The sequence below is a fragment of the Rhinopithecus bieti genome, unplaced genomic scaffold (assembly GCF_001698545.2).
Source record: "Rhinopithecus bieti isolate Rb0 unplaced genomic scaffold, ASM169854v2 scaffold_48368, whole genome shotgun sequence".
Taxonomy (NCBI): domain Eukaryota; kingdom Metazoa; phylum Chordata; class Mammalia; order Primates; family Cercopithecidae; genus Rhinopithecus; species Rhinopithecus bieti.
The window spans coordinates 1,013,510-1,040,509 of record NW_016819103.1 but is presented as its reverse complement, the minus strand read 5'-3'; the positions used below and the strand labels follow the sequence as shown (position 1 = coordinate 1,040,509).

The following is a 27,000-nucleotide window of genomic DNA, read 5'->3' as shown; positions in this document are numbered from 1 at the left end:
TTCTCTTTCTCAGGCCAGTGGTGATGCCTTCTCTATTGTCTTAGCTCTTTTGGGACACAGGTGGAGGAGGCTATGGGGAGTAGACTTCTCCTTGGGCTTTAGTAGAAACAAGAAACAAACACAAAACAGGAAAAAAAAAAAGTGGGAGAGAACTTAAACTTTTAACGAGTATTTGCAATGTCACCTTTCTTCTTTTTTTTTTTATTTTTCAGATAATCAGTCTGTATTCTGAGAAGGGGTCTTTCCACAGTTTGAGAACTATGTTAAACAGTTACAGTTGCTAATCTTGCACTTCCTACTATAAGGAAGATTTTCATTGTGTGTGAGAGGGTCCCAGGCTCCACAAGAGGGCGATGGATTGTTCTCGAGTGTCTCCCCCAACAGCGATGTGCTGCTTCTGTAGCTATCTACGGGAAAAATGACAGATTTCCATAGCCTTAGCTCACTGATTTGTGTCATAAACATCTCTTTATTGATGTGCATGGGCTGTCAGGATTCTCCTGCCTTGCACCTGGGCTTACAGTTTTATAGTGTAGCTCCTTAAAATGTCCAGAAACACTTGATCCAGGCAGGGGTTACACAGGTATATGCATGGACAAATTTATCAAACATACCCTTAAAATCTGTGCACTTCACTGTAACTTTTACTTTAATTAAAAACATTTTTAAAGTCCAGAAATGATAGGCTTACTGAAATTTCTTATCTATACAGATAAATTTCTCATTTCTAAGTTGGATGACTGGTAAAGCTCATAATTGAGCAATTGGAAATTTGTAAATACTTTATTTCCAAGGGTTTTGTTTTTTTTTTTTTTAAATATGCGAAAGATGGGCCAGGCACGGTGGCTCACGCCTGTAATCTCAGCACTTTGGGAGGCCGAGGTGAGTGGATCACTTGAGGTCAGGAGTTTGAGACCAGCCCGGCCATCATAGTGAAACCCTGTCTCTTCTAAAAATACAAAAATTAGTCGGGCAGGGTGGCGCACGCTGGTAATCCCAGCCACTCAGGAGGCTGAGGCAGGAGAACCACTTGAACCCAGAAAGTGGAGGTTGCAGTGAGCTGAAATTGCACTACTGCGCTCCAGCCTGGGTGACAAAGCGAGACTCTGTCTCAAAACAAACAAAAACAAAATATGTAGCTTGATGGACATCAAATTAGAAGCCTTGAGTCATATTCAGTCCTGCCACCCATTAGCTGTTACATAAACTTGGGCATCTTGTTTTATCTTTCTGAACTTCAGTTAATTTATCTGTAGAATAAAGGTCCACAAAGGTGTTGAAAATTGGAAGCAGGGCCGGGTGCCATGACTCATGCCTGTAATCCCAGCACTTTGGGAGGCTGAGGCAGACAGATCACTTGAGGCCAGGAGTTCGAGAACAGCCTGGACAACGTGGAAAAACCCCATCTCTACTAAAAATGCAATAATTAATTGGGGTTGCGGCATGCCCCTGTAATTCCAACTACTCGGGCTGCTGAGGCAGGAGAATGGCTGGAACCTGGGAGGCAGAGGTGAGCTGAGATTGTGCCATTGCACTCTGCACTCCAGCCTAGGTGACAGAGTGAGACCTAGTCTCAAAAAAAAAAAAAAAAAAAAAAAAAAGAAAAGGAATATTGCAAAAAAAGAAAAGGAATATTGCAAGCAGAGTAGTAGTGCTGGGCGGAGCGCAGTTTTTCAGAATCCAACAGATGTAGGGTTAGGATCCCAGCTCTGATGCTTGCTAATATTGTGACCCTGCACCACTGGCAGTCTCCCTAAGCCTCAGGGTGTTTGCATCTGTAGATGAGTCTGATGACGCTGACCTCAGAGGGTTCTGAAATGCCTGGTACTTAGTGGACACTCAGAAAATGATCTTTCCCTTCTTTCTGTGCCTTTGCTTATCTCAGTTATTTTGAGATAAAAATTGAATGTTAAAATGTTGTATTATTCTTTGCATTATACTTCATGTTTAGAATATTTCAAAATTTTAAAAAAGTCTTTAGAAACCTGAAATGCCATGAAATCTCAGAATGTAAGCACTGGAAATGACCTCAGGTTTTATCTAACTGTTATATCCTTGTAAAACAAAAACAGCAATTCAAGACAAGTAGTAGCAGCCATGCTCATATCATGCAAAACTCTGCATTTCTCAGCTGACTTGGAGAAGAAGATGTTACTAATATCAATGATTATTTTCTAAGGCTTTTTGTGCTTCTAGCACAAGAAAATTAGGGTATCATAAAATCATTTGAAAGTGTTGAACATTATTATTTTTTAATTGAGAATGATAAATGGGCAAATTAACTCTCTCTTCCACCTTGCTCCCAGTTTTCAACATGTGGAAATCACTGTTAACCAGAATGATAAAGATTTTTAAACAAACTACCACCTATAATGATAATGATTTTAAACAAACTGCCACCTCTAGGTGGCAGCAAATATTAATCAGACGATAAATCTAATGAAAAGAGGGTGGTAGTATTTTGGACAAGAAAGTTGGGTAAATATCTTAAGAAAGAATTATGAGAATATGAGTTACGAATTCTTTATGTTTATGTGTTTTAAAAGGAGTCACATTAAATTATGTTGTCTAAAGCCCCAGAATTATCTTGCATCTTACAAATTGAAATAGAATTTCTCAATCACTAACAATTTAAGTCTTTAAAAGGAATATAGACCAGGCGCGGTGGCTCATGCCTGTAATCCTAACACTTTGGGAGGCCTAGGTCGGGGAATCACCCGAGGTCAGGAGTTCGAGACCAGCCTGGCCAACATGGCGAAACCCTGTCTCTACTAAATAATGGAAAAATTAGCCAGGCATGGTGGTGCACACCTGTAATCTCAGCTACTAGGGAGGCTGAGTCAGAAGAATCACTTGAACCCAGGAGGTAGAGGTTGCAGTGAGTCAAGATTTTGCCACTGCACTCCAACCTGAGCGACAGAGCAAGACCCTGTCTCCAAATATATTTATGAGTATCTTGCTTAAAAAGATGGACTTTCTGGGAAAAGTTGAGTGTAAGTTAAATTTTTGTCATACTTTACCATTAACTTACCTCATAATTGATGTAATACCTTAATTTTATTTTCAGTACAACCTTAAGTTTCTGAGGTTATTAATATTTTCCCAAGTGAAAAACCATGGAATTTAAAGTGTTTAATATAGCATTGTGACCAATCTTTTTTTAAGCCAAGAAACCTCTCAAGTAATAATTAATAGTTATTTTCCTAGTTAACATAATTGTGGATTTTTGTATTTTACATTGTTTTTAGTGTATAGATAATTGTGTTTGAGTCTTTAAGGCATTTATATTCACATGCAGTGGTTTTTTTGCCACGTTGTTAAGAGGATTTTAATTTAATGTATTCGTTGCAATATATTTTGCCTCTTAGTAATGTAGCTTTATTTAATTTCAATTTTATTTTTGAGACAGGGTGTTGCTTTGTCACTCAGGCTGAAGTGGAGTGGCATGAACACAGTTTACTCGACCTCCCGGGCTCAACCAATCCTCCCATCTCAGCCTCCTGAATAGCTGGAACTATAGGCACATGCCACCATGCCCAGCTAATTTTTGTATTTTTTTTGTGTGAAGATGGGGTTTGTCATGTTGCCCACATTGGTCTTGAACTCCTTGGCTGAAGGGATCCACCTGCCTCAACCTCTCAAAGTGCTGGGATTACAGGCGTGAGCCCCCATGTATGGCCTATTTTTTGATAACAGCTTTATTGAGATAAAATTCACATACCATACAGCTCAACCATTTAAAGAGTACAATTCAATGATTTTTACTATATTCACAGAGTGCAGCCATCAGCGTATTGTAGCTTTATTGATTAATTTTTTTGTGTGAGTAGAAAAACCCCCAGTGGTATAAAAGATCCCTAAACTGGGAGTTGGAAAACTTGGCTTACTAGTTTTGGCTCTGCCCTGCTATAAGCAAATGTTTGGGCTGCTAGCGTCTGAAATGCACAGATTGAGCCATTCATTTCTTTATTCAAAAGACAACTGTTTCTTCTCTCTGTATGCCAAAGGAATTTTTTTTTTTTTTTTTTTTTTCTTGAGACGGAGTCTTGCTCTGCCGCCCAGGCTGGAGTGCAGTGGTCGGCTCTCAGCTCACTGCAAGCTCTGCCTCCCGGGTTCACGTCATTCTCCTGTCTCAGCCTCCCGAGTAGCTGGGACTACAGGAGCCCGCCACCTCACCCGGCTAGTTTTGTATTTTAGTAGAGACGAGGTTTCACCGTGTTAGCCAGGATGGTCTCGATCTCCTGACCTCGTGATCCGCCCCTCTCGGCCTCCCAAAGTGCTGGGATTACAGGCTTGAGCCACCGCGCCCGGCCAGGAATTTTTTAAAATGATAACATGTTGCTTGTCCTCGAAGAGCCCAGAGTCCAGCAGGTAGATATTGAGTAAGGTTTCATCCAGCTGTAATGTTCAGTGTTTCTTCTTTATCCTTAAGCAATGACTGTTTAGAAGAGTTAAACCTCCTGGTCGTTTGGAATGGAACAGTTCTGGTGGGCGGTTGAGTATTTGAACAGTAGGTAGGGCTGTGGTCTTTGTGATTAAAATTTCACTCTTTACAATTCAAGTAGTCTCTCCTTGTGACAGTTTTAGAGGAGCCCACATGTGACTTTCTCTTTTTTCCTGTCTTGAAAGGTACTCACAAATCTCTCCTTTGAAAGTCCCTTTAAGCAATGCCCCTTTCTCTCCAGTAAAGATTTTCCTCCCTGGCAGTCGTGCTAATGTTATCTATGCAGTTCAGGTTGGGGCATTCCCAGTAAGATACAAACAGCTATTCACAAATCTGAGCACTTTCTTCTTTTCCCAGGCCTCTCTGGCAGTGTCCCAAGAGTTCACTGGCTTTTCACTCTGAACAACAAATAACAGTGCTGCTGAGACAAGTTCCTAGTTCACCTTTCGTTGAAGAACCAGATCAGCACAGTAGCAGAATCTTCCGAATTGACATTTTTCCTTTGAGTAAGGATGCTTTTATTTTCACCCTCTTAACCTTAAATAGCAAACAGACTGCTTTCTTACAGCCTAGGTAGAACAACTTCCTTGGAGAACAAGTGGTATTTTGTTAACTAGAAAAATTTCCCCAAACTTAGTCTTTTCTTTGCATCTTTGAGTTGTTAACGTCTCAAAATAGCTCCTAATTTCACTGGGTTTCTAAGCCATTGAAAACAGAGAGGTGAAGAATTATTGAGAAGGATGTGTGATGAATGGGGATGAAGAACGGGAATGTGGAAGTAGAGAGACATCACAGAGTTGTGGAAAGAGCACTGGGTGAATCCTGGGACTGGATCCCGATCCAGTTTGCCACTATGTCTCTTGGAGAAATCGTTTAACCCCCTCTGGGCCTAAGTTTTCTGTCAGTAAGAGGAGGCAGTTGCCCTCCTATATTAATAATTCAGTATGGAATACAGCCATCCCTTGGTGTCTATGGGGATTGGTTTTAGGACCTGCCCCCACCCTCAGATTCACATCTCTGATATAAAATGGCCTAGTATTAGCATATAACCTATGCACATCCTCCTGTGTATTTTAGAGCATCTCTAGATGACTGGTAATACCTAATACTGTGCTTACACATCACGTCGTTCACCTGCCTTCAACATACTCATCGGCCTGTGGCGGCAAATTCTACATTTGCTTTTTGGAAGTTTGTGGATTTTTTTTTTTTTCCTGAATGTTTCCCATCTGTGATTGGTTGAATCCATGGGTGCAGAACCCACAGATATGAAAAGCCAACTGTACAAGTTTTAGGAAAGTTATTCAAGGAATAAGCATACGTGTTTTTATAGGACCTTAAAATTTGTTTTAATCATCTTTCAAGATAAGTTAACCAGAATAGAACCATAAATCAATGCATGAGAATAATTCAGAATATTCAGAGCTGAATTTGCCAAGTAAAAGGGTGTGATCCTGATTTTTGTTGTCAATTCATTATGCAACTGTAGGCAAGTCATGTTCCTGGCTGGTCATGGGTTACTCTCTGCAGATGATTGCAGTAATGCTGAACTCACCTAAGGGCTGAAAGGCTTAATTAAGGTCCATTAAGTTCTCAGAATTGTAAAGGAGGAGGGGGTGATATTGAATCAAGTGGCGTACCTACCATATATGATGTTTGTATGTTATAAATATTCCCTTAGAAAAAAGTAGGGAAAAAAGGTAAAAGAATTTAGATTCTGAAGCCTGATTTATAAAATGGTAGTTACATGTTTTATAATGCTGTTTTTTACAATTAGAAGAGAATAAACTATGCCTTGGGATACTACAGCATTCTCTTCTTTCCTTGCTTTCTAATATTTATTTTGCAGTTTCTCATCATGTATCTTTTATGTGCCATCTTAATTTTGTCAAAAATTATCTGTATTTGACAAACAAAAGGCAACTTATGCCCTGTTTTCTAGAATAGGTGAAAAATGTGTCAATAGTACCAAATGATTTAGAGATGGTAGATACATTTTAGACATATGGGAGTCCTTATTAGGGACTTCTAGACCCTTTCCTTTGTGTAGAAAGTCAGTCAGAAACAGTATGATGTTTTAAAAAGATTATGGTGGGAGTGTAAATTGGTATAACCACTCTGAAGAGCAATTTGACAGCGGTAAGTGTACACCTTAGAGCAGTAATTCTCAAAATGTAGTCCTTGGGCATTAAGAACTTGTTAGAAATGCACATTTTTCAGCCCTCACCCAGGCCTCCTGAAACAGAACTCTGGGAGTTGCATCTGATAATACATGTTGTAACGAGTCCTCCAGGTGATGCTAATGCTAGCTAAAGATGAGAACCCCTGGCCCAGAGAAGCTCTTGCCTTGTGCACTGAGAAGTGCACACAAGGAAGCTCATTTCACTGAAGGGTTTGTGTGCAGTAACTCACTTGATTTTTCTAGCAGCCTTATGAGCTTGATTCTGTTATTTACACCATTTTACTGATAAGGAATTATGCCCATAGTCACAGAGCTAGTAGGAGATGGAGCTGGGATTTGAACACATCTCTTAACTATACTACAGTTGCCGGGCACGGTGGCTCAAGCCTGTAATCCCAGCACGTTGGGAGGCCGAGACGGGCGGATCACGAGGTCAGGAGATCGAGACCATCCTGGCTAACACGGTGAAACCCCGTCTCTACTAAAAAATGCAAAAAAAACTAGCCGGACGAGGTGGCGGGCGCCTGTAGTCCCAGCTACTCGGGAGGCTGAGGCAGGAGAATGGCGTGAACCCGGGAGGCGGAGCTTGCAGTGAGCTGAGATCCGGCCACTGCACTCCGGCCTGGGTGACAGAGCGAGACTCCGTCTCAAAAAAAAAAAAAAAAAAAAAACCTATACTACAGTCTTCAGAAGTAAGAATCTTAACTACAGTGCAGACTGGAGCTGTTAGTATTGTTTTGTTTTTGGTTTTTTTGTTTTGTTTTGTTTTTTGAGACAGACTCTCACTGTGTCTTTCAGGCTGGCGTGCAGTGTCATGATCATGGCTCACTGCCACCCACTGCAGCCTTAACCACCTGGACTGAAGCTGTCTTCCTACCTCAGCCTCCTAAGTATCTGGGACCACCACATGTGCATCACTATGCCTGGCTAGGTGTTTGTTTTTTTGGGTTTTGTTTTATAGAGATGGGGTCTCACTGTGTTGCCCAGGCTGGTCTCATGATCCCCCTGCTTTGGCCTCCCAAAGTGCTGAGATTACAGGTGTGAGCCACCACTCCCAGTCACTCTTTGTATTTTAATGGATTTGCAGAAAGTCTCAGATGGAAGCTTCTACTCTTTATTGAGGAGAAAAATTCTTTCTGAGCAAAGCAGAATACTAATTCTAGGCACTTTACATTTGTTATTATAGTCAATCTTTGTGACAGTTCTTTGATGCAAATCATTTGCCCAAACTCACATAGCTAGTAAGTACGTGGACTTGAGCCCATACCTATCTCTAAAATCCATTATTTTTCTACTGTAGCTAGTTTTCTTTCATTTTTCCTTAGTCAAGTTCAAAATCAATGTATCTAGAGATTGTGAAATAGAGCATGAACTTCCTATGCTAGATGTGGTCCAAGATTACAGATGAGGTCTAAATAAAGAGGTAAAATGCCTCTGTCGACTAAAAAATTAAGTGACAATAGTGAGATTATAAATTTAAAAATATTGCAGTTTCCAAAGGACTTTTACTCTTTTTCTAAACCTATGATGCGTTTCCTCATGTAAGAAGAATATTTGTTTTCTTTGGCATTTTGATCCTTTCCTGTGTCATATGATTTCTTTGACTTTGGCATAAAACAAGGAGATTGTGGGATTACTTATTAGAGGAACAATTTAGTGTCACCTGAACCAATATTCCAAGATCTTCAGTGGGAAGAGTTTGAGATAGTTCCAGTGCCTGTGTAATCCATGCTTGAGCAATGCTTTTCTTCCCAATGTTCTGCCTCTTTCAGGTGAAAATTATCTCAATGAACGAGGATGTCACTCTTAGAGCAGCCCTTGATAGAAATCTGAAGAGTGCTGTGACCACTGCTTTCCTCATGCTCCCCGAAAGCTTTTCTGAAGAAGACCTCTTCATAGAGATTGCTGGACTCTCCTATTCAGGTTAGTATGGTTGCTGCCCAGATGTTCTGCAAGAAAGAGATTTATATTTGAAGACTGCAGCTATCCTGTTCTCACTCGGCGCTGGAGCTGCTACAGTCTTAGTTGTAAATCACATCACCTCATAAGTGGTTCTTGCACTAACTTCGTGATTTGCCTCCCTACCTCCCAGGTCCCCTCTCCACATCTCCATGCTTATTGTCCCAGGGTAATTTTGTTGTTGTTCATTTTTATTTTGAAGTAATTTCAAACTTAGAGAAAAGTTTCAAGAATAATACAGAAAACTCTCTATGCCCTTTTCCCAGATTCACCAGTTTTAGCATTTCACCATATTTCTTTTCTCATTCTTTCTGTATCAGTGGTTTTCAAACTTCAGTGTGTATCTGAGCAACCAGGAAGTCTCAGGTTAAAACACAGACTCCTGGGCCCTACCCCAGACAGTTGATTTAATAGGTTTAAAGACGGGCCCAAGAATTTTTATTTTTAGAAACAAGTTCCCAAGTGATGCTCATGCCCCTCCAGGGGTCCCACTTTGAGAACCACTGTTTTCTCCATATGTGTAAACATACTATATATATGTATTTTTTCTAAACCGTTTGGGAGTAAGTCACACATATTATGTCCCAAACTGAGAGGGTAGAGCCCCTGGCCCCTCACCCTCACTGCAACCAGAGGAGCCCCCATCTATCTGTTTACTATAGTAAGGTTCCCTGTAAGATTTCATTTACAAAACAAGTGGTCTGCTGCTTTTTTAAAAGTTTGAAAACCACCATCTTAAATAAATATAATCTTTCCCGATTTTTAAGTGTAAGTCAAAGAACTTTATGCTTAGAACATTGGAAAAGCAGTTTAGTCTCTGAATCCCAGTACCGACAGATGAGATTTCATGGAAATTTAAGAGACCTTAGAGGTTTTGTTCTTCCGTTCCTCCCTAAATTCATCTACCATGACTACGACTGTATTTGCAACACTGTAGAGAAAGGTATTGAAGCAGCCTTTTTCTCTGAGTGCTTCCAGCTTCACCCGGCAGCCTCCCTGCCTTCCAACAAAAGACATAGGGGCAAAGAGTTGCGTGGCCCTGTGCCAGAATGAGCAGGCCATATGCACTGTGTGAGCAAAGGGAGTCACTTTATTAGAGTGATTCCCTTCCCATACTCCCCTGTGAAAAATGATGGAATGGAAGCCTTTTATGAAAGCTGACTTGGTGGGAGAAGATGCAGGACTGTTCTCTACTCTGCCCCTACCACTACCAGTCCTTCATTTCTTCCCTTCCAGTCAACATCTTCATAGCGTTGGATGGATTCTGGGAGTTCCTTCTAAATCCTGAACATTACTAAGGAAATTTACCAAATGACATAGCTGCTTTCACCTCTTTGAAGACTACTAAGTTAGCCTTCAAGCTGCTACCAATTTTAACTGATTTTTGCTGGAACTGGAAGAGAGTAATGGGGGTAGAAAATGACATAGGCTCTGTAGGTAGATCTCTTTCATAGGTATGAGACCTACCCCAGGCAAAGTGTTGAAAGGCACATTTTCTTCCTGACTTTCATAGGCTTCTGAGAACCCAGTGTCCTAGAACTGATCGGTTTTTATCTCTTGGCAAACCACCGAAGTCTCCCAAGCCCTGAGAATATGCCAAAATTCATATTGTCTGCTAATCTCATTTTTATTTATAGCTTTGACATTGTCCATCTTTTTCCAGTTGTGAGATTATATATGGTCCCTAATCTGTGAAGTTCAGTATTTTTCCTGGGAGTGTGCAGGAGAAGGAACAGAAAAACCTTGTCTGTCCATGTTGTTGGACAATTGCCTGGTAGTAATTACTTCGGCAGAGGCAAGATCGGTATTACTTGTAGCAATAACAATCCTTTACATTTTATACAGTATTTAAGGACTACTTTAACTGCCCTGAGGTCAGTATTATTGTAAATGATGGGTGAGAAAAGAGTAGGTGGAGGATGAGAAGCTGCGAACTGGGAAGGAGAAAACTTTATCTTTTCTTGTTTTTTATTTTTATTATTTTTCCTCCACCCACCTCCTTTTTTTTTTCTCTCTCTCTCTCTTTTCTTTTTTAAGACAGATTCCTAACCCAGCCAGGTGTGGTGGCCCTGTAATCCCAGCAGTTTGAGAGGCCAAGGCAGGCAGATCACTTGAGGTCAGGAGTTCAAGACCACCCTGGCCAACATGGCGAAATTCCATCTCTACTAAAAATACAAAAATTAGTCAGGCGTGGTGGTGCATGCCTGTAATCCCAGCTACTTGAGAGGTTGAGGCAGGAGTATCACTTGAACTGGCGAGGTGGAGGTTGCAGTGAGCTGAGATCGTGCCAGTGCACTCCAGCCTAGGTGACACAGTGAGACTGTCTTGTGTCTCCAAAAAAAAAAAAAAAAAAAAAAAAAAAGTTTTCTAACCCTTTAGTTTTTCTTAGAAGTTAGCATTTAAATGAACAGGAAAGGAGCACCAAATGCATTTTAAAGGGTCACCCTGAACTTTGTCATGTAAGTGCAACTATTAAAATGACAATTTTAGGCAGTGGTCCTTGGTTTAATATTTATCAAGCAAAACAGCATTTCATATCCTAAAGAACTGCAGATGGAATTTCTGCTCTAAGGAGCTTCACATTAATAGCATGCAGTCACAGTGAGTCAGTGGTAGACTTGAAAAACAACATGTGTGAAAAAGGCAAGAAGGGTGTGAAAGAACATGATGTGTTTAGAGAGAGCAGTAGATTGATGTGACTGAAGTCTGTGGCTTAATGGCAGGGAAAATAGCATTTATTATTGGGTGCCAAGGACTACTCTCAGTACTTTAAATTTGATAACTAGTTTAATTCTCACAACAACCTTTTGATTTGGGTGCTGTATCATTGCCCCATTTTATAGATGAGAAAACTGAGGCCCAGAGTGGTTCCCTGTCTAAGGTCACTCATCTGGTGCATGATGGACTAGTTTGAATACCAGCTTTCTAAAAGTATTTGAACCTTTCTTTCTTGTGTATGGTTTTATTTGTTTTTCATTATTTTATTTCCTGAAACACAAGCTTGAACCTTTCTGAGCCCCCAGTTTTCTTATTTGTAAAAAAGAAATAACTATCTCACAAAGAAATTTTCAATGAGATAATACATATAATAGCTTCCAACATCTTTTTTTTTTTTTTTTTTTTTTTTTTTTGAGACAAAGTCTCGCTCTGTTGCCCACCCTAGAGTGCAGTGGTGAGATCACAGCTCACTGCAGCCTCGACCTCCGGGGGAGCCAAGCAACCCTCCCACCTCAGACTCCCAAGTAGCTGGGACCACAGGTGCATGCCACCACAGCTGGCTAATTTTATTTATTTTGTGTAGAGACAGGGTCTTGCTATGTGCCTTGGCTGGTCTGGAACTCCTGAGCTCAAACAATCCTCCCGCCTCGGCCCCCCGCCCATGAGTGCTGGGATTATAGGTGTGGGCCACTGCGCCTGGCTGCCTCCAGTATGTTACCTCATTAATAGTCAGTGTTCCAAAAATGATTGCTGTTATTATTATTTTTATGGATTATTGTTGGTCACATGGGTTTTCCTCAGGTTGAGACACTGTTGTTTGCTTGATCATCCAGTGATTGATAGACACTTAGGGTAGCTCCATTTATCACTGTTTTATTGGCAACACTGCTGTGAATCACTTTGTACAGATTACTTTCGTTGGGGAAGGGGCAAAGGAGTCACTGACTTCCTTGGATGTGTTCTCCAAAGTGGAATTATGTTGTCAGCTGTAAAAATTATAAAACTTGTTACACAGACAAATAATGCCTGTCAAAATTTGCAGGGTGCTGTGGCTCACACCTGTAATCCCACCTTCCAGGCTGCAGTGAACTATGATCACACCACTGCACTCTAGCCTGGGCAACAGAGCCAGACCCTGTTTCTTAAATTAAAAAAAAATTAGCTGGGTACTTAGATGGGTTGAAATATGACAGCCCCATTTCATGTGGCTGGTTAAGGTCCTCAAGGGATGAAAAACACCTTCAGGCACTCTCCTATGAGAGAGAGAATGGGCTTCTTTCATTGCCAGATTGTCTGAACACAGCCTCAGCTACTTCTAGGAATAAGATGAAGCAGTGAGGAAGTTGCCAGTTGAGTGATTCTTGGGGAAAAAAATTTAACAATTAGTGCCAGCTCTCTAAAGTGTGGATTCTGGATTCTGGTAGAAGCCAGTAAAGAAACGTTTTCTCTGGAGTGGAAGCTAGTAAGATTTGTTCTGTGGTGATGAAGCCATCTGAAACCTTACAAGCAGTGTGGTTGGATCGGCGTATGGGAGCTGACTGCCTCAGGACTTTAGAAGCCTGCTTCTTTGTGCTTCAGCCGGAATTCAGGGTACTCAGTAGTCACTTGCTAATTTCTGAGAACACAGCACTCCTAAAGGGATAGAAAGCATGAATAATACCCAACCTTTTTAGACTAGTGCTGTGTGTCAGGTATTGTAACATTCATTCAGTCCCTGAAATTTACAAACTAGTTATTAATTGCTCCCTTTTTTCATTTGAGGATACTGATGCCCAGAGAAGTTAAGTGGCTTGCCCTGAGTCTCATAGCTCATAATTGCCCAGCTAGCATTTGAACCCAGGCAGTCTTCTTCCTGGAATGCTTGCTCTTAACCCTTTACTGTTCTGAAAGGTCTGTGGTGGTGGGCGTCACTCCTGGTTCACACTTGGGTCAGTCCTTCCCCAGGACCCACTGGGTCACACCTCCCTCCTCACCCCACCCCACCCCAGTGGGCCTCAGTTCTGGCTTATCATAGAGGCCTTCCCTGACCCCCACTGCAACTCCACCACTCCCTGTGTCTTTCCCTGTTTCTGTTTTCCCCATAGCAGTTCCACAGTCGGCTACACTGTATCTTATTGTTGGTTGGTTGGTTGATCTTTGGTCTTTGTTCCACTACTGAGGATGTGGAGGGAAGGAATTTTTGTCTTGTTTTGCTCCTTCTGTTTGCATGCTTCCAAATAGTACGTGACATGTATTAGGTGCTCAGTAAATATTTGATGAGTGGATTATTTTGCTTCCTTCCTGAACCAATATAGTGAACCTGAGTCCTCCCTATTGCTCCCTACTTTTGTGTTTTCTAATGTATAGAAAAGGAAGGCCGGGCATGGTGGCTCATGCCTGTAATCCTGGCGCCTTGGCAGGTGGAGGCAGACAGATCACTTGGTCAGGAGTTTGAGAACAACCTGGCCAACATGATGAAACCCCATCTCTACTAAAAATACAGAATTAGCCTGGTGAGGTGGAGGTTGCAGTGAGCCGAGATGGTGCCACTGCACTCCAGCCTGGCGACAGAGCGAGACTATCTCAAAAAAAAAAAAAAAAAAAAAAATTAGCCGGGCATGGTGGCACGCATCTGTAGTCCTAGCTACTAGGGAGGCTGAGGCAGGAGAATTGGTTGAACCCAGGAAGCAGAGGTTGCAGTGAGCCGAGATCATGCCACTGCACTCTAGCCTGGGTGACAGAGTGAGACTCTCTCAAAAAAAAAAGTGAAAAGGCAGCTAACAAAATGGAAGAAAATATTTACAAATCATGTAACTGATAAGGGACTAGTATCCAGAATATATAAAGAATTTTTAAAATACAATGGAAAGGCTGGGCACAGTGGCTCACGCCTGTAATCCCAACACTTTGGGAGGCCAAGGCTGGTGGATCACTTGAGGTCAGGAGTTCAAGACCAGGCTGGCCAACATGGTGAAACCCTGCCTCTACTGAAAATACAAAAAATTAGTTGTGTGTAGTGGTGTGCAGCTGTAATCCCAATTACTTGGGAAGCTGAGGCAGGAGAATAGCTTGACCCCAGGAGACAGAGGTTGGAGTGACCCGAGATCATGCCACTGCACTCCAGCCTGGGCAACAGAGCAGGACTCTGTCTCAAAAAAAAAAAAACAAAGCAACCACAACAACAGAACAATGAAAAGACAACCCAGTTTAAAAAGAAGAGAAGGATTTGAATAGCCAGTTCTTCAGAAAAGGTATTCAAATGGCCAGTAAGCACATGAAAAGTTGTTCAACATCACAGGTATTAGGGAAATGGAAATACCAGTCCAAATCACAGAGACGCCATTGTACACCTGCTACAATGGCTGTAATAAAAAAGAAAGGCAAGAACAAGTGTTGAGAATGTGGAGAAATTGGGACCCTCATACATTGCTGATAAGATTGTAAAGTGGTACAGCTGCTTTAGAAAAAAGCTCGGCAGTTCCTCCAAATGTGAAACATAGTTACCATGTGACCCACCAGTCCTACTCCTGTATTGAGAAATGAAAACGTATGTCCACGCAAAAACTCGTACATAGCAGCATTATTCGTAATGAATCGCCCAAAAGTGGAAACAACACAAATGTTCATCAACTGAGAAATGGATAAATAAAATTGGTGCATCTGTACAATGGACTATTACTTAACCATAAGCAGGAGTGAAGTACTGATAAATGCTACAGTGTGATGACCCTTGAAAACATTTTGCTAAGGTCATAAAAATAACCCCAGATAGTATTTGATTCAATGTGTATAAAATGTCCAGAATAGGCAAATCTGTGGCAAGAAAGTAGATTAGATCCAACCTGGATCTCCATTGTCTAGCACAGCTCCTGGTACTTTGTAGCCAGCCAAATATTCAGTGAACCAAAATGACAGCAATGTTTCAGTTCGGGCTGGGGATGGGGAGTGAAGGGCGATGGGGAGTGATCACTTAGGAGTATGGGGTTTCTTGGGGGGAGGCTGGAATATTCTAATATTAGATTGGACAGATGATTGTCCAACTCTGTAAATAGAATGAAAAATACTGAATTATTTACTTTAAATGGATGAATTACATGGTGTGTGAATTATATCTGAAAAACAGTCATGAAAATGAATATTATTTTGCCGTATCAATATCCAGTTTGGGCTGCAGTCCTTAAACACTACCACATAAAAATCTGCACTGAAATGATCTTTTTTTCATACCCTTTGCTGCCTGAGGTAGAACCTATATCTGGACAGGTTGAGTATCCCTTATCTGAAATACTTGGGGCCAGAAGTATTTTGGATTTTGTAATTTTTGAGATTTTGGAATGTTTGCACATATACAATGAGATATCTTGGGGACGGCCCAAGTCTAAACACGAATTTCATTTATGTTTCATATACACCTCATACACATTGCCTGAAAGTGATTTTATATGATATTTTTAATAATATGTGCGACTCACTGCATGAGGTCAGGTGTGGAATTTTCCACTTGTGGTGTCATGCCAGTGCTCAAAGGGTTTCAGGTTAGGGGGCATTTTGCATTTCCGGTGTTCAGATTAGGGTTGCCCAGCCTGGATCTCCATTGCCTAGCACAGCTCCTGGTACTTTGTAGCCACTCAGATATTCGCTAAACTAAAATGGCAGCAGTCTTGCAGTTAGTTCAAAGGGAGAAAAGTTAGCTGGTAATTATCTCCAAAACCCACAGCTTCCTCTACCCTCCATCCTTCGACTATGCTATATACATATCATAAGTAGTATCTGTTTTACTACTTAAAAAGCATTCTCTAATACCTTAACTCTGGGTTTCCTAACCCTTGGGAACCCCCTGTTAGGAACCAGGACGCACCGTGGGAGGTGAGTGGTGGGCGAGCTTCATTTGTATTGACATCCAATCTCCATCACTTGCATTACTGCCTGAGCTCCCCCTCCTGTCCGATCAGCAGCTGCGTTGGATTCTTATAGGAGCGCAATCCCTGTTTGAACTGCGTATGTTTCTTTCTGCGTATAATTCTTTCATTATATATTACAATGTAATAATAACAAATAAAGTGCACAATAAATGTAATGTGCTTGACTCATCCTGAAACCACTGTCCCCTGGACCCACATCCATGGAAAAATTGTCTTCCACAAAACCTGTTCCTGGTGCCAAAAAGTTTGGGGACCGCTGCCCTAACTCATTAAATCTGAAAGCAACTTTGAAAGGTTACTATGATTGTTAAGCCATTTTACAGAGAAGGAAACTGACTCAGAAAGTTTAAGTAACTTAACCTCAGTCACCCTGGGACATTGCCAAACTTGAAAGCCAGGGCCTTGCTGCTGTACTGTGCAGCCCTTCACATCTGCACACTTGTAATGAGGTCCCTGACTGCTGGCTGCATGCCTGAATCACAGGGAAGGCCACCTACAGGTGGCTTACAGGCCTTGGAGTTTGTATCATTTCAAGGTCAAGGAGAAATTATCCTTTTGGATGCCTGTTGTACTGTACTGGCAGTTCTAGAGGCATAAAATAAAATCAGCAGTCAGTTTTAATCCATTGCTGTTGTTTTGTTGCAAACAAATCTCCGAAGGTAAGAAAAATTGATTGTTATGATCAGATGCTGGTTCATGTTGTGCCCATGATTTTATTCATTTTGTTCTGAAGAAATGAGTCATAAGCCCATTTGCTTCCTATCCCCCGTGGCTGAGCTAGTTCAGCTGCACAGCAGTGAGAGAAATTCAGTTCTGCACACATTTATTGATGTGTGTGTTCCCTGTGCCAGGCAGTGCACAAGGAGCTAAGGATGCAGACATAAAAAGCCCCAGTCCTTGTTCTCCGAGAGCCTAGAGTATTTTCGAGGTCCTTTAATCATGGCATGCAATTATTCTTTTAGGGGGAGGATTTGGATTGTAAAACATAATTCTTGATATTTTAAAATGGTAAATCCTGCTCTCGGAAAGTGACCCTAAAATTGAGGAACTTTTTGTTTGTGGAATGTACAGAAAGAAGGAATGACACAAATATTTAGAACTCAACAGTTTTAGAAACCGATCTTTCGGCCAGGCGCGGTGGCTCAAGCCTGTAATCCCAGCACTTTGGGAGGCCGAGACGGGCGGATCACAAGGTCAGGAGATCGAGACCATCCTGGCCAACACAGTGAAACCCCGTCTCTACTAAAAATACAAAAAACTAGCCGGGCGAGGTGGCGGGCGCCTGTAGTCCCAGCTACTCGGGAGGCTGAGGCAGGAGAATGGCGTGAACCTGGGAGGCGGAGCTCGTAGTGAGCTAGGATCCGGCCACTGCACTCCAGCCTGGGTGACAGAGCGAGACTCCGTCTAAAAAAAAAAAAAAAAAAAAAAAAAAAAAGAAATGATCTTTCACTTCAGGGCCAGCCTTGTTAGAGTCAGCATTTGATGACATTTCATCTCTTCAAAGATAATGGAATCCATTTTTATACGCATAGGATTTACACAAGTTGAAAGTTAACTCAGCCACTGCTCTCTTCACATTTGTCAAGTCATCATCTGTGCATCCCATGAATTTGTTTTAAAATGCTAGAAAGTAATATGCCAACATTATAGAAGTGAGGGAAATGGAGGGAAATTATAGAGTAAAATCATCACCTAAAATGTCACTGCCCTAATACCAAGAGGCAGTTGGACCTGGGACATGTTACCTTTTCACCTCCATCTCCTCATCTGTAAAACTGGGAATAATAGTACCTATTTTATGGATCTTTGCCATGACCAAATGAGATAGCAAATTAAAGCACACATACAAAAACCCACAATAAATGTATTTTATTAGAGCAAAATAAGCATTTTATATAGTCCCTTGTCTTGTTTTTCTCATTTTTTATGAAGTTTTTTTTTGTTTTGGTATGCTTTAAAAAAAAAATTATATAGAGACAGGGCCTCGCTGTGTTCCAGCCCAGGCTGGTCTCAAACTCCTGAGCTCAAACATTCCCCCGTCGTCCTTGGCCTCCCAAAGTGCTAGGACTACAGATGTGAACCACCACGCTGGGCCTGTTATACTTTTGTATCTTTGTTTCTTACTGCATATTATTAAATGATGACTTTCCATCTTGTTGGGTGTGATTACTGTCTGTGATAGTAACAGTATGCCGTCATGGTGCATCCTTTCCCTTGTTGTTGGACATTTGGGATGCTTTCAATATTATAAATAGTGCTTCAGTGAGCAATTTCATATGTGTAGTATATTTTTACTTCCTGGGAAACCTTAAGCAGGTTTCTTAATCTCTGTCTTTGTTGCCTTGTATGTGAATGGGGATAGAATCCTATCTACCTGACAGGAGAGCTGTGTGTATGAAATGAAACAATACCACAACACACTTGGCACAGTGACTGGTATTTACCAGATGCTCAGTAAACGTTAACTCTGTGTGTTTCTGGCTTATTTCTTTAGGCTTGCTCCAGAGATGGGGTTTCTTGCTTCAGTGCTTTCCAGAAGAATTTTAGCAGTTTATGCTGTCAATAGCAATATGTGAAAGGACTGATTTCTCAACCTCCTTATTAGCAGTTATCCCAGGTTTTAACTATCTAACGACTCTCTTTCCCTTCAAAATAATAGTGAAAAAATCAAGTTCATCCATATTTGAGCAGATTGTTAGGACTGGGACTCGCTTCTGCTCACTCACCTGAACAGTCAGACCCCCTGTATACCAAGGTTAGGTTCTAGAGGCTCTTTGGAAGTCTGTTTGTTTTGTTTTGTTTTGTTTTGAGACGGAGTCTTGCTCTGTTGCCCAGGCTGTAGTGCAGTGGCGCGATCTTGGCTCACTGCAAGCTCCGCCTCCCGGGTTCCTGCCATTCTCCTGCCTCAGCCTCCCGAGTAGCTGGGACTACAGGTGCCTGCCACCACGCCCAGCTAATTTTTTTGTGTTTTTTAGTAGAGATGGGGTTTCACCATGTTAGCCAGGATGGTTTTGATCTCCTGACCTCGTGATCCACCTGCCTCGGCCTCCCAAAGTGCTGGAATTACAGGTGTGAGCCACTGCGCCCAGCCTGGAGGTCTGTTTTTCTAAGCTTGCAGTCCCCAGTTGCATTCCACCAAATTATAGTGTAAGTTGGTCCTTTGAATCTTAAAACCTAGCATATTTTATTCCTCACTCAATGAAGTACATATTGTTGGTCTTCTTTGTATTTTTACTTTTTCTAAAACAAGCCAACAATTTGCACTAGGAAAATCCATTGTGGCAAGTAGTGACCTCTATGATCCCTTCCCCTCTCCAGAAAAAAGAAATTGGCAAGGGTAACCATATGTCCTGGTTTGCTCAGTTTATACTTGTCCTGGTGTAGTTATTTATAGCAATCCCTTCACCCTCAGAAGTGACCTAGTTTGGATGATAAATTATATCGTCATCCTAGCCCCAGGGGATTCCTCAGCAGCTGGAGTATCTGCCTACACTTGCCACCTCTCCACTCCCCCTGACAACTTGCTCTCTCTCCAACAAAGGATTCAGCCACATTGCTTTCACCACGCTTGACTCAGAAGGTTCGCGTGTGTCCAGCCTCTTCTGATTTCACATTAGCCCAGTAGGCATGCACTCAAGCGTGTCCACTTTCCTGTTTCTTTCTCCTCCATCTTGCTGATGGTTGTCAGTGGCATTGGCAGGCCACTTTTCTTTTGATTCAGAAATGCTTTTGTCTTTCAGAATTATTTGTTTTACAGCCCAGTTCATCCCATAGGCAAATGTAACATTCTTCATTTCTCATCATTTGCAATTTAAGAAGTTCTATCTGTTTTCAATTTCATCTTAAATGCAAACCTCCTCTTATAGAACTTCTAAGCCTTATTTTGCCCTTGTAAAATATAATCAGATTAATTACATTCATAAAGTGCCTCAAAAGCCCTCATAAACATACAGGTCAACGATGAGGAAGCAATGGCAAGGACAAGTCTGCAGTGATGGTGCACAGCTCCTGTCTCCCTCGTTGGCCACAGGCAGAGTTTGGCCCATAAGACAGGACTTTGTAGGTGCAGAAGTGTCTGCATTGGAAAAACTAAAACTAAAATTACCTTCTGTACCTAGGTAATTATAATTTAACTGGCATCAAGGGCTTTGTGATTTGAGAGACCCTGTTTTCCTCCAAACAAGTGCTCACATTTCTTGGGTAAAGTGTCCACATTTTGAGGAGGAAAAACAAGTGTTTTGATGAGGGATCCTGCCAGAGTGAACCCATGCAGTATCAGTGTGGGGAGTGTCATTCATAGGTCAGAGTGTGGATTCTTATTGGAAGATGTGTTTATCCTTTGTTTTAACTAGGTGACTTTCGGATGGTGGTTGGAGAGGATAAAACAAAAGTGCTGAATATTGTGAAGCCCAATATAGCCCACTTTCGAGAGCTCTATGGCAGCATACTACAGGAGAATCCTCAAGTGGTGTATAAAAGCCAGCAAGGCCGGCTGGAGGTAAACTGTATGTGGAAAATAGCTTGCATTGTTTCTAAGACAAGGGCTATTTGCAGGAAGAAAGTCAGGGGTAGAACAGCATGACTGGTGTGAGAACATTTATAGTTCAAAAAGTAAGTACTGTATGTAAACATAGGCTTCTGTGTATCTGGAATAATGCCAAGAGGTAACAGACTAGTAATAAGAGGCTGCCTTTGGAGAAGGGAACTAGGGGCAGAAGTGGGAGAGGGACTTATTTTCACCATGTGTATCTTTTTTGCCATTGGAAAATCTTACCATGTCTATTAATTACCAGTCAAAACAAGTGAAAATAAACTTTTAGATCATTCTCATTCCATCCCCAGACCCATTTAGCTCCCCAGAGGTAACTGTACTGACAGTTTGGGGTTTGTTTTTTTGTTGTTGTTGTTTTTCTTTTTTTGGGACAGGGTCTGACTCTGTTGCCCAGGCTGGAGTGCAGTGGCACGATCTTGGCTTACTGCAGCCTCAACACCCCCCAGCCTGGGATCAAGCCATCCTCCCACCTCAGCCTCCTGAGTAGCTGGGACTACAGGTGCATGCCACCACGCCTGACCAATTTTTGTATTTTTTTGTAGAGACAGGGTTTTGCCATGTTGCACAGGCCGGTCTCAAACTCCTGAGCTCAAGCAGTTTGCCTGCCCCAGCCTTCAAAAGTGCTGGGATTATAGAGATGAGCTGCTGCACCCAGCCTGCTGTCTGTTCTTCCAGATCTTTTCACATGTACTTTTGTATATGTTTGTATGCATGTATGAAGAGGTTTGGTTTTGTTACACATGAATGGGCTCATACATATTCAAAATTCTCTTCTTTCCCCACTTGTTATGTTTATTACATCTGGGAATTTTTCTTTTCGATGTATCAAATAAAACTTTCTGATCAAGGTATTGTTTAAATTAATATTAAGTGTTTGTTTGAAAATAAAACCAGGGTGGGCCACAGGTTTTGTAGTTTTTTTTTCCGTTAATGTAAAGAACACTGTATTTTTCTTCGTTTATGCTCTTCTCCCTCCACGTAATAGGGGCAACTAACATTGTAATGAGTAATAGATTAACGGAATTTCTAGAGCTAAAAAGGAAATTTAAAAAAATAGGAATTAGTTTTAAAATAAGAAAAGAATAGAGAGTGACATATGAAATGAGAGAAACATATGAAATAGAGAATACCCACCACTCAGTTTAACAGATTTTGCCACATTTGGTTCAGGTTGAGGTTTTTTGTTTTATGCATGCACATGGTTTAAAAGCCAAATGATGCCTCAAATTTATAACAAAAAGAGCAGTTCCTTCCCACATTCTCAGCCCTGCTACCAGGGGCAGCTGCTTTTGTCTCTATAGCTGATTTTTCTGATATGCACCACCTTGTTCTAAATAATATGCTTTGACTATTATTTCTTGATTTTTTTTCAATCTTACACTTTATTTTTGCCATCCTGTAAGATGGGGATTTTTTTACTGTCTTACACTACCCCATAAATTCATATACCAGTGCACACACTCACACACATGCACTTAGCACACACATTCTCTTCCCCTCCTACCTCATGCCCTCATGCTTCACATAAAGTTATTTCATGTTTTTGGTTAGGTTAATATTCAATATTTATTTTATTGTGACAGCCTTTTCTTTATTGATGAGCTGTGGCATTATGAAGTTCCCTTTCCTGTACATCTTTGTTTCTCCTGGAGTTAATAGTTGTCTTATTTTTTCATTTGCTTAGGTCAATCATCCTCAAACTGACAGATCCGTAAAACTCTTCCCATTACAGACAAATTTATTGGGTATTTTCTGTTTGTTGTTTCTCATAGAAATGTTTTTCCTGGAGCCCCCTGCCCTGTTCCTTTCTCGACTGGTTGTTTTCTAGCTCACTGCACAGCTGCACTCCTCTACCTTCCTTTCATTATCACCCCGAGAATTCCCTTTGCCTCCCCATGCTAGTTTTTGGTTTTGTGGGTCTTGCATTTTCCTCTTCCACGGTTTACACTCTGATGTTAGTGAAGTTTGTCTTTTATTATCTTCTTAAAGGGTGTGAGGGAGGTACATTTTTGAGACCATATACCTCTGAAAATTCTACCCTCCCTTTGATGGATAGTATCAGCTAGATATCAAATTCTAGGGTGGAAATAATTTTCCCTGTTTATTTATATCTGCTTTCCATTCATTATTCGGTCACTTGGTCCCTCCCTCCCCTCCCGTTCCCCTCGGCCTCCCTCCTCCCTCCCTTCCTCCTCCCTTCCTCCCTTCCTTCCTTCCTTCCTTCCTTCCTTCCTTCCTTCCTTCCTTCTTTCCTTCCTTTTTTTTTTTTTGACAGGGCCTTGCTCGGTTGCCCAGGCTAGAGTGGAATGGCACAATCCTGGCTCACTGCAACATCAAACTCCTAAGCTCAAAGTGACTCTCCCACCTCAACCTCCTGAGTAACTGGGACTACAGGCATGCGCCACCACGCCTGAGTGGTTTTTCTATTTTTAGTAGAAACAGGGTTTCACCATATTGCCCAGGCTGGTCTCGAATCCTAGGCTCAAGCCATCCTCCCACCTTGGTCTTCCAAAGTATTGGGTTAATTGGTGTGAACCACTGCGCCCAGCCTCAGTGGGTCTTTTCTATCTGGAATTTTATAAGCTTCAATTCTAAAGAATTTTTTTTAATTATTTCTGTAATTATTCTTCATACCCATTTTATTAGTTTGTTCTTCCTGGGATTCCTGTTAGGTGGTTGCTAGACCTCCTGGTTTAACCTTTTTTCCTCTCTCTCTCTCTCCCATCTCTTTGTTTATTAAATTTAGCTTTATGGGAGAATCTTTCTGATTGGTTCTGTAACAGTTCTACTGAATTTTTAATTTTCCCAAAATATTCTTTCTTATAGCATCCTATTCTTGCATTATGGATGCATTATTTTCTCCTAATCTCTTTAATGATCTTTATTATAGCATTTGAAGATTTTTGTCTTGTTCTCTCACATTGTTTCTTTCTCTTAGTTCCTCTTGTCTGTTTATACTCTAGTCTGTTATGTTAGAAGCCTTCTTCAAATGTCTGAATTTCCTTCCTGGGCTGTTTTTTTAAATTAATTAATGAATTAATTAATTTGACAGGGGGTTTCACTCTGTCACCTAGGCTACAGTGTAGTGGCATGATCATAGCTCACTGTAGCCTTGAACTCTTGCACTCAAGTGATCCTCCCACCTCAGCCCCTTGAGGAGCTGAGACTATAGGCCAGTGCCACTATGCCCAGATGACTTTTTTATATATGTGTATGTACATATATTTGTACCCATATGATCTGAGACATTAACTTTTTTTTTTTTGTAGATACAGGGTCTCACTTTGTTGCCCTGGCTGGTCTCGAACTCCTAGGCTCAAGCAATCCTCCCGCCTTAGCCTCCCAAAGTACTAGGATTACAGGCAAGAGCCACCGTGCCTGGCTCTGGCCTGTTTTTAAAGAATGAGGCACTAAAATGCAGACTGGAAGTTCTTTGTGATATATCAGGCTTGTCAACTGGTGGGCTTGACTATAGGATTATGAGGCAAAGACCTAGCTATTTTGTTTTGTTTTGTTTTGTTTTTTTGAGATGGAGTCTCTCTCTGTCACCCAGGCTGGAGTGCAGTGACGCGATCTCAGCTCACTGCAACCTCCGTCTCCCAAGTTCAAGCGATTCTTGAATCGGGAGCCTCCCGAATAGCTGGAACTACAGGCATGCGCCATCACATCCAGCTAATTTTTGTATTTTTAGGAGTGACGGGGTTTCACCATGTTGGCCAAGCCAGTCTTGAACTCCTAAGCCATCTGCCTGCTTCGGCCTCCTAAAGTGCTGGGATTAGTGGTGTGAGCCACTGCACCTGGCCAAGGACCTAGCTGTTTTATTGGAGGATCTCAAATATCAGTGTCTGTAGAATTTCTCCAGAGATCTTCTGTTCTCTGGCTAGAGGACAGGGAAGTATAATGTGTCTGTCTACCAACTTTCTAGAAACTGAGCAAGGGAAAAGGACTAGGAATTTTCTCCAACTATGAAGATAAAGGTATCCAGAATCCTCCCTATGGCCTATAAAAGTCTGCATGATCTAGTTTCACATCGGTTTCTTTTCCCAGGAAACTTACAAGAATAAGATTGGGGGACTGAGTTACAGCTCCCAGTGCTGTATCTGGACTTGAGACTGCAACTGAGACTCATCTTCTCCCACCTCTGCTACCCATCCATTCCCTTCACCTTCATCTGTCACTTCTGCTTATCTTGACAGGGTGGCCCAGACCGTCATCTCGGAGGAGTCTGGAGGACCCTGGCCACCACATTTGTCCTCTTACCATAAAAATTGGGCAAGGGGTCCTCTAAGAGATGTGTATCAGCACCCCAGCTCCTGATGACCAGGGCCGATTACTTCTGCCAGTGTAGTGACTCATTGCCTTGTCTGCTGGACTTATGGCATGGGATTCTAAATGGATTGGGTAGCAGTCGTAACTTTAAAAAGTTAATGGGATGCTTACTGTGTCCTCTGGTAGAACCATCCTTTCTCTGGGAATTGGGACCTCTAGACCCACAGACCTAGAGCTATGGTGATAGGAAACAAAGTGTTCCCAAGTGGGTCCCTGGGAATGATGAGGTCATTTCTCCTTCTACCCTTGGTTGCCAGGCCCATGTCTTCTGCTAGTTGGGAATATAGTACTGTGTAATGGTGGTTGATTCTGGATGTGTAGCACAGCCCATCCTCGCAGGACAGTGTCTTCAAGCTGTGCCTCTGCTCTGAGTTGACACATAAAATCTGCCTTACCCCTGCATCTTTTAGGTCTGCAGGTGGTGTTCATCTCTGCCATTCCTCCTGGGATACGGTTTTATTTTTTCTTTACTCTTTTGGCCAGGGGGAGAGAATGGCAGCTTCACGCCTCTAATCCCAGCATTTTGGGAGGCCGAGGTGGGTGCATCACTTGAGGCCAGGCATTCAAGACTAGCCTGGCCAACATGTCGAAACCCCATCTCTACTAAAAATACAAAAATTAGCCAGGCATGGTGGTATGTGCCTGTAATCCCAATTACTCGGAAGGCCGAGGCATGAGAGTCACTTGAGCCTGGGAGATGGAGACTGCAGCGAGCTGAGATCGTGCCACTGCACTCCAGCCTGGGCAACACAGCGGGACTCTGTCTCAAAAAAAAAAAAAAAAAAACATATTAGCTTTATTGATGAATACTTCTATACCATAAAAGCTAGTGTTTGCAGTATATTCACAGAGCTGCACAGCCATCACCACAATGTAATTTAAGAATATTTCTGTCACTCCATACCCATTAGCAGTCCCCAGCTCTCCCCTCCCCCAGGAAACCACTGATCCACTTTCTGTCTCTGTAGATTTGTCTGTTCTGGACAGTTCATATGAATGGAATCATACAATATCAGGTTTTTTCCATATCTGTCTGCTTTTTTCTTAAGTTGACATTTAATAATTGTATCCATGTCTGCTGTTAAAATGCAATTTGACTTTCACAATTTAGCTGAGTGCTTTCACTTTCATATTTTCATGAGAATTAGTGTAAGGAAAATGAGAATTTACCAAATTTTTAAACCATGTCACCTGATATTTTCATATTTTCATGAGAATTAGTGTAAGGAAAATGAGAATTTCATATTTTCATGAGAATTAGTGTAAGGAAAATGAGAATTTACCAAATTTTTAAACCATGTCACCTGATATTTTATCTTTACATACATGCTTTCAAGTGAAAATTCCACTGCATTATTTTCCTGAAGAGAAAGCAGTGGCAAATACTACTTTCTAATTTTTTTATATGTCACTCAAGCCATTAGAAGCTTGATAGGTAAAGCATAAGTGAAATACAAGTTTATTCTAACTAATCCCAGTATGTGGCCTCAAAATATAAGCCCATAAATGTCATTTCTAAGATTATTTTATATAAATACTCAAATTTGTTGTCATTTTTGTAGCCAAAGCTAAGTAGAGGATGGGTCCTGTGAATTTAGAACCATCCTAGTGATAAATGTCAAATATTTAGGTAAAAACCTAAATATTTACCCCTCTACCTTTACGGAGCCATTAAATAATAACATTTTCTCCTGCTTTGAATAGATTTTTATAGGCAAAACTAGAAAATTCAGGTATTTGGTATATACTTTTTTTTCGAGACTGTCTTGCTCTTATCACCCAGGCTGTAGTGCAGTGGCACAGTCACCGCTCATCATATCCTCAACTTCCCAGGCTCAAATGATCCTCCCACCTCAGCCTCCCAAGTAGACAGAACTGTAGGCTTGCACCACCATGTCTGGCTTTTTTTTTTTTT

At 41.5% G+C, this 27,000-nt stretch overlaps 1 protein-coding gene across 3 annotated transcripts in view; it reads left to right on the top strand.

The window, feature by feature from the left end:
- TAMM41 (TAM41 mitochondrial translocator assembly and maintenance homolog) overlaps window positions 1-27,000 on the top strand; it is a 57,719-nt gene that overhangs the window by 7,682 nt on the left and 23,037 nt on the right. For 2 of the 3 annotated variants that reach the window (XM_017858259.1, XM_017858258.1), the window contains exons 4-5: window positions 8,399-8,549; window positions 20,557-20,702. In XM_017858259.1, the coding sequence (XP_017713748.1) occupies window positions 8,399-8,549; window positions 20,557-20,702 (297 nt within the window). Of the gene's footprint in view, window positions 1-4,801; window positions 4,951-8,398; window positions 8,550-20,556; window positions 20,703-27,000 lie in introns of all 3 variants that reach the window. The other variant, XM_017858260.1, reaches the window with a different exon arrangement.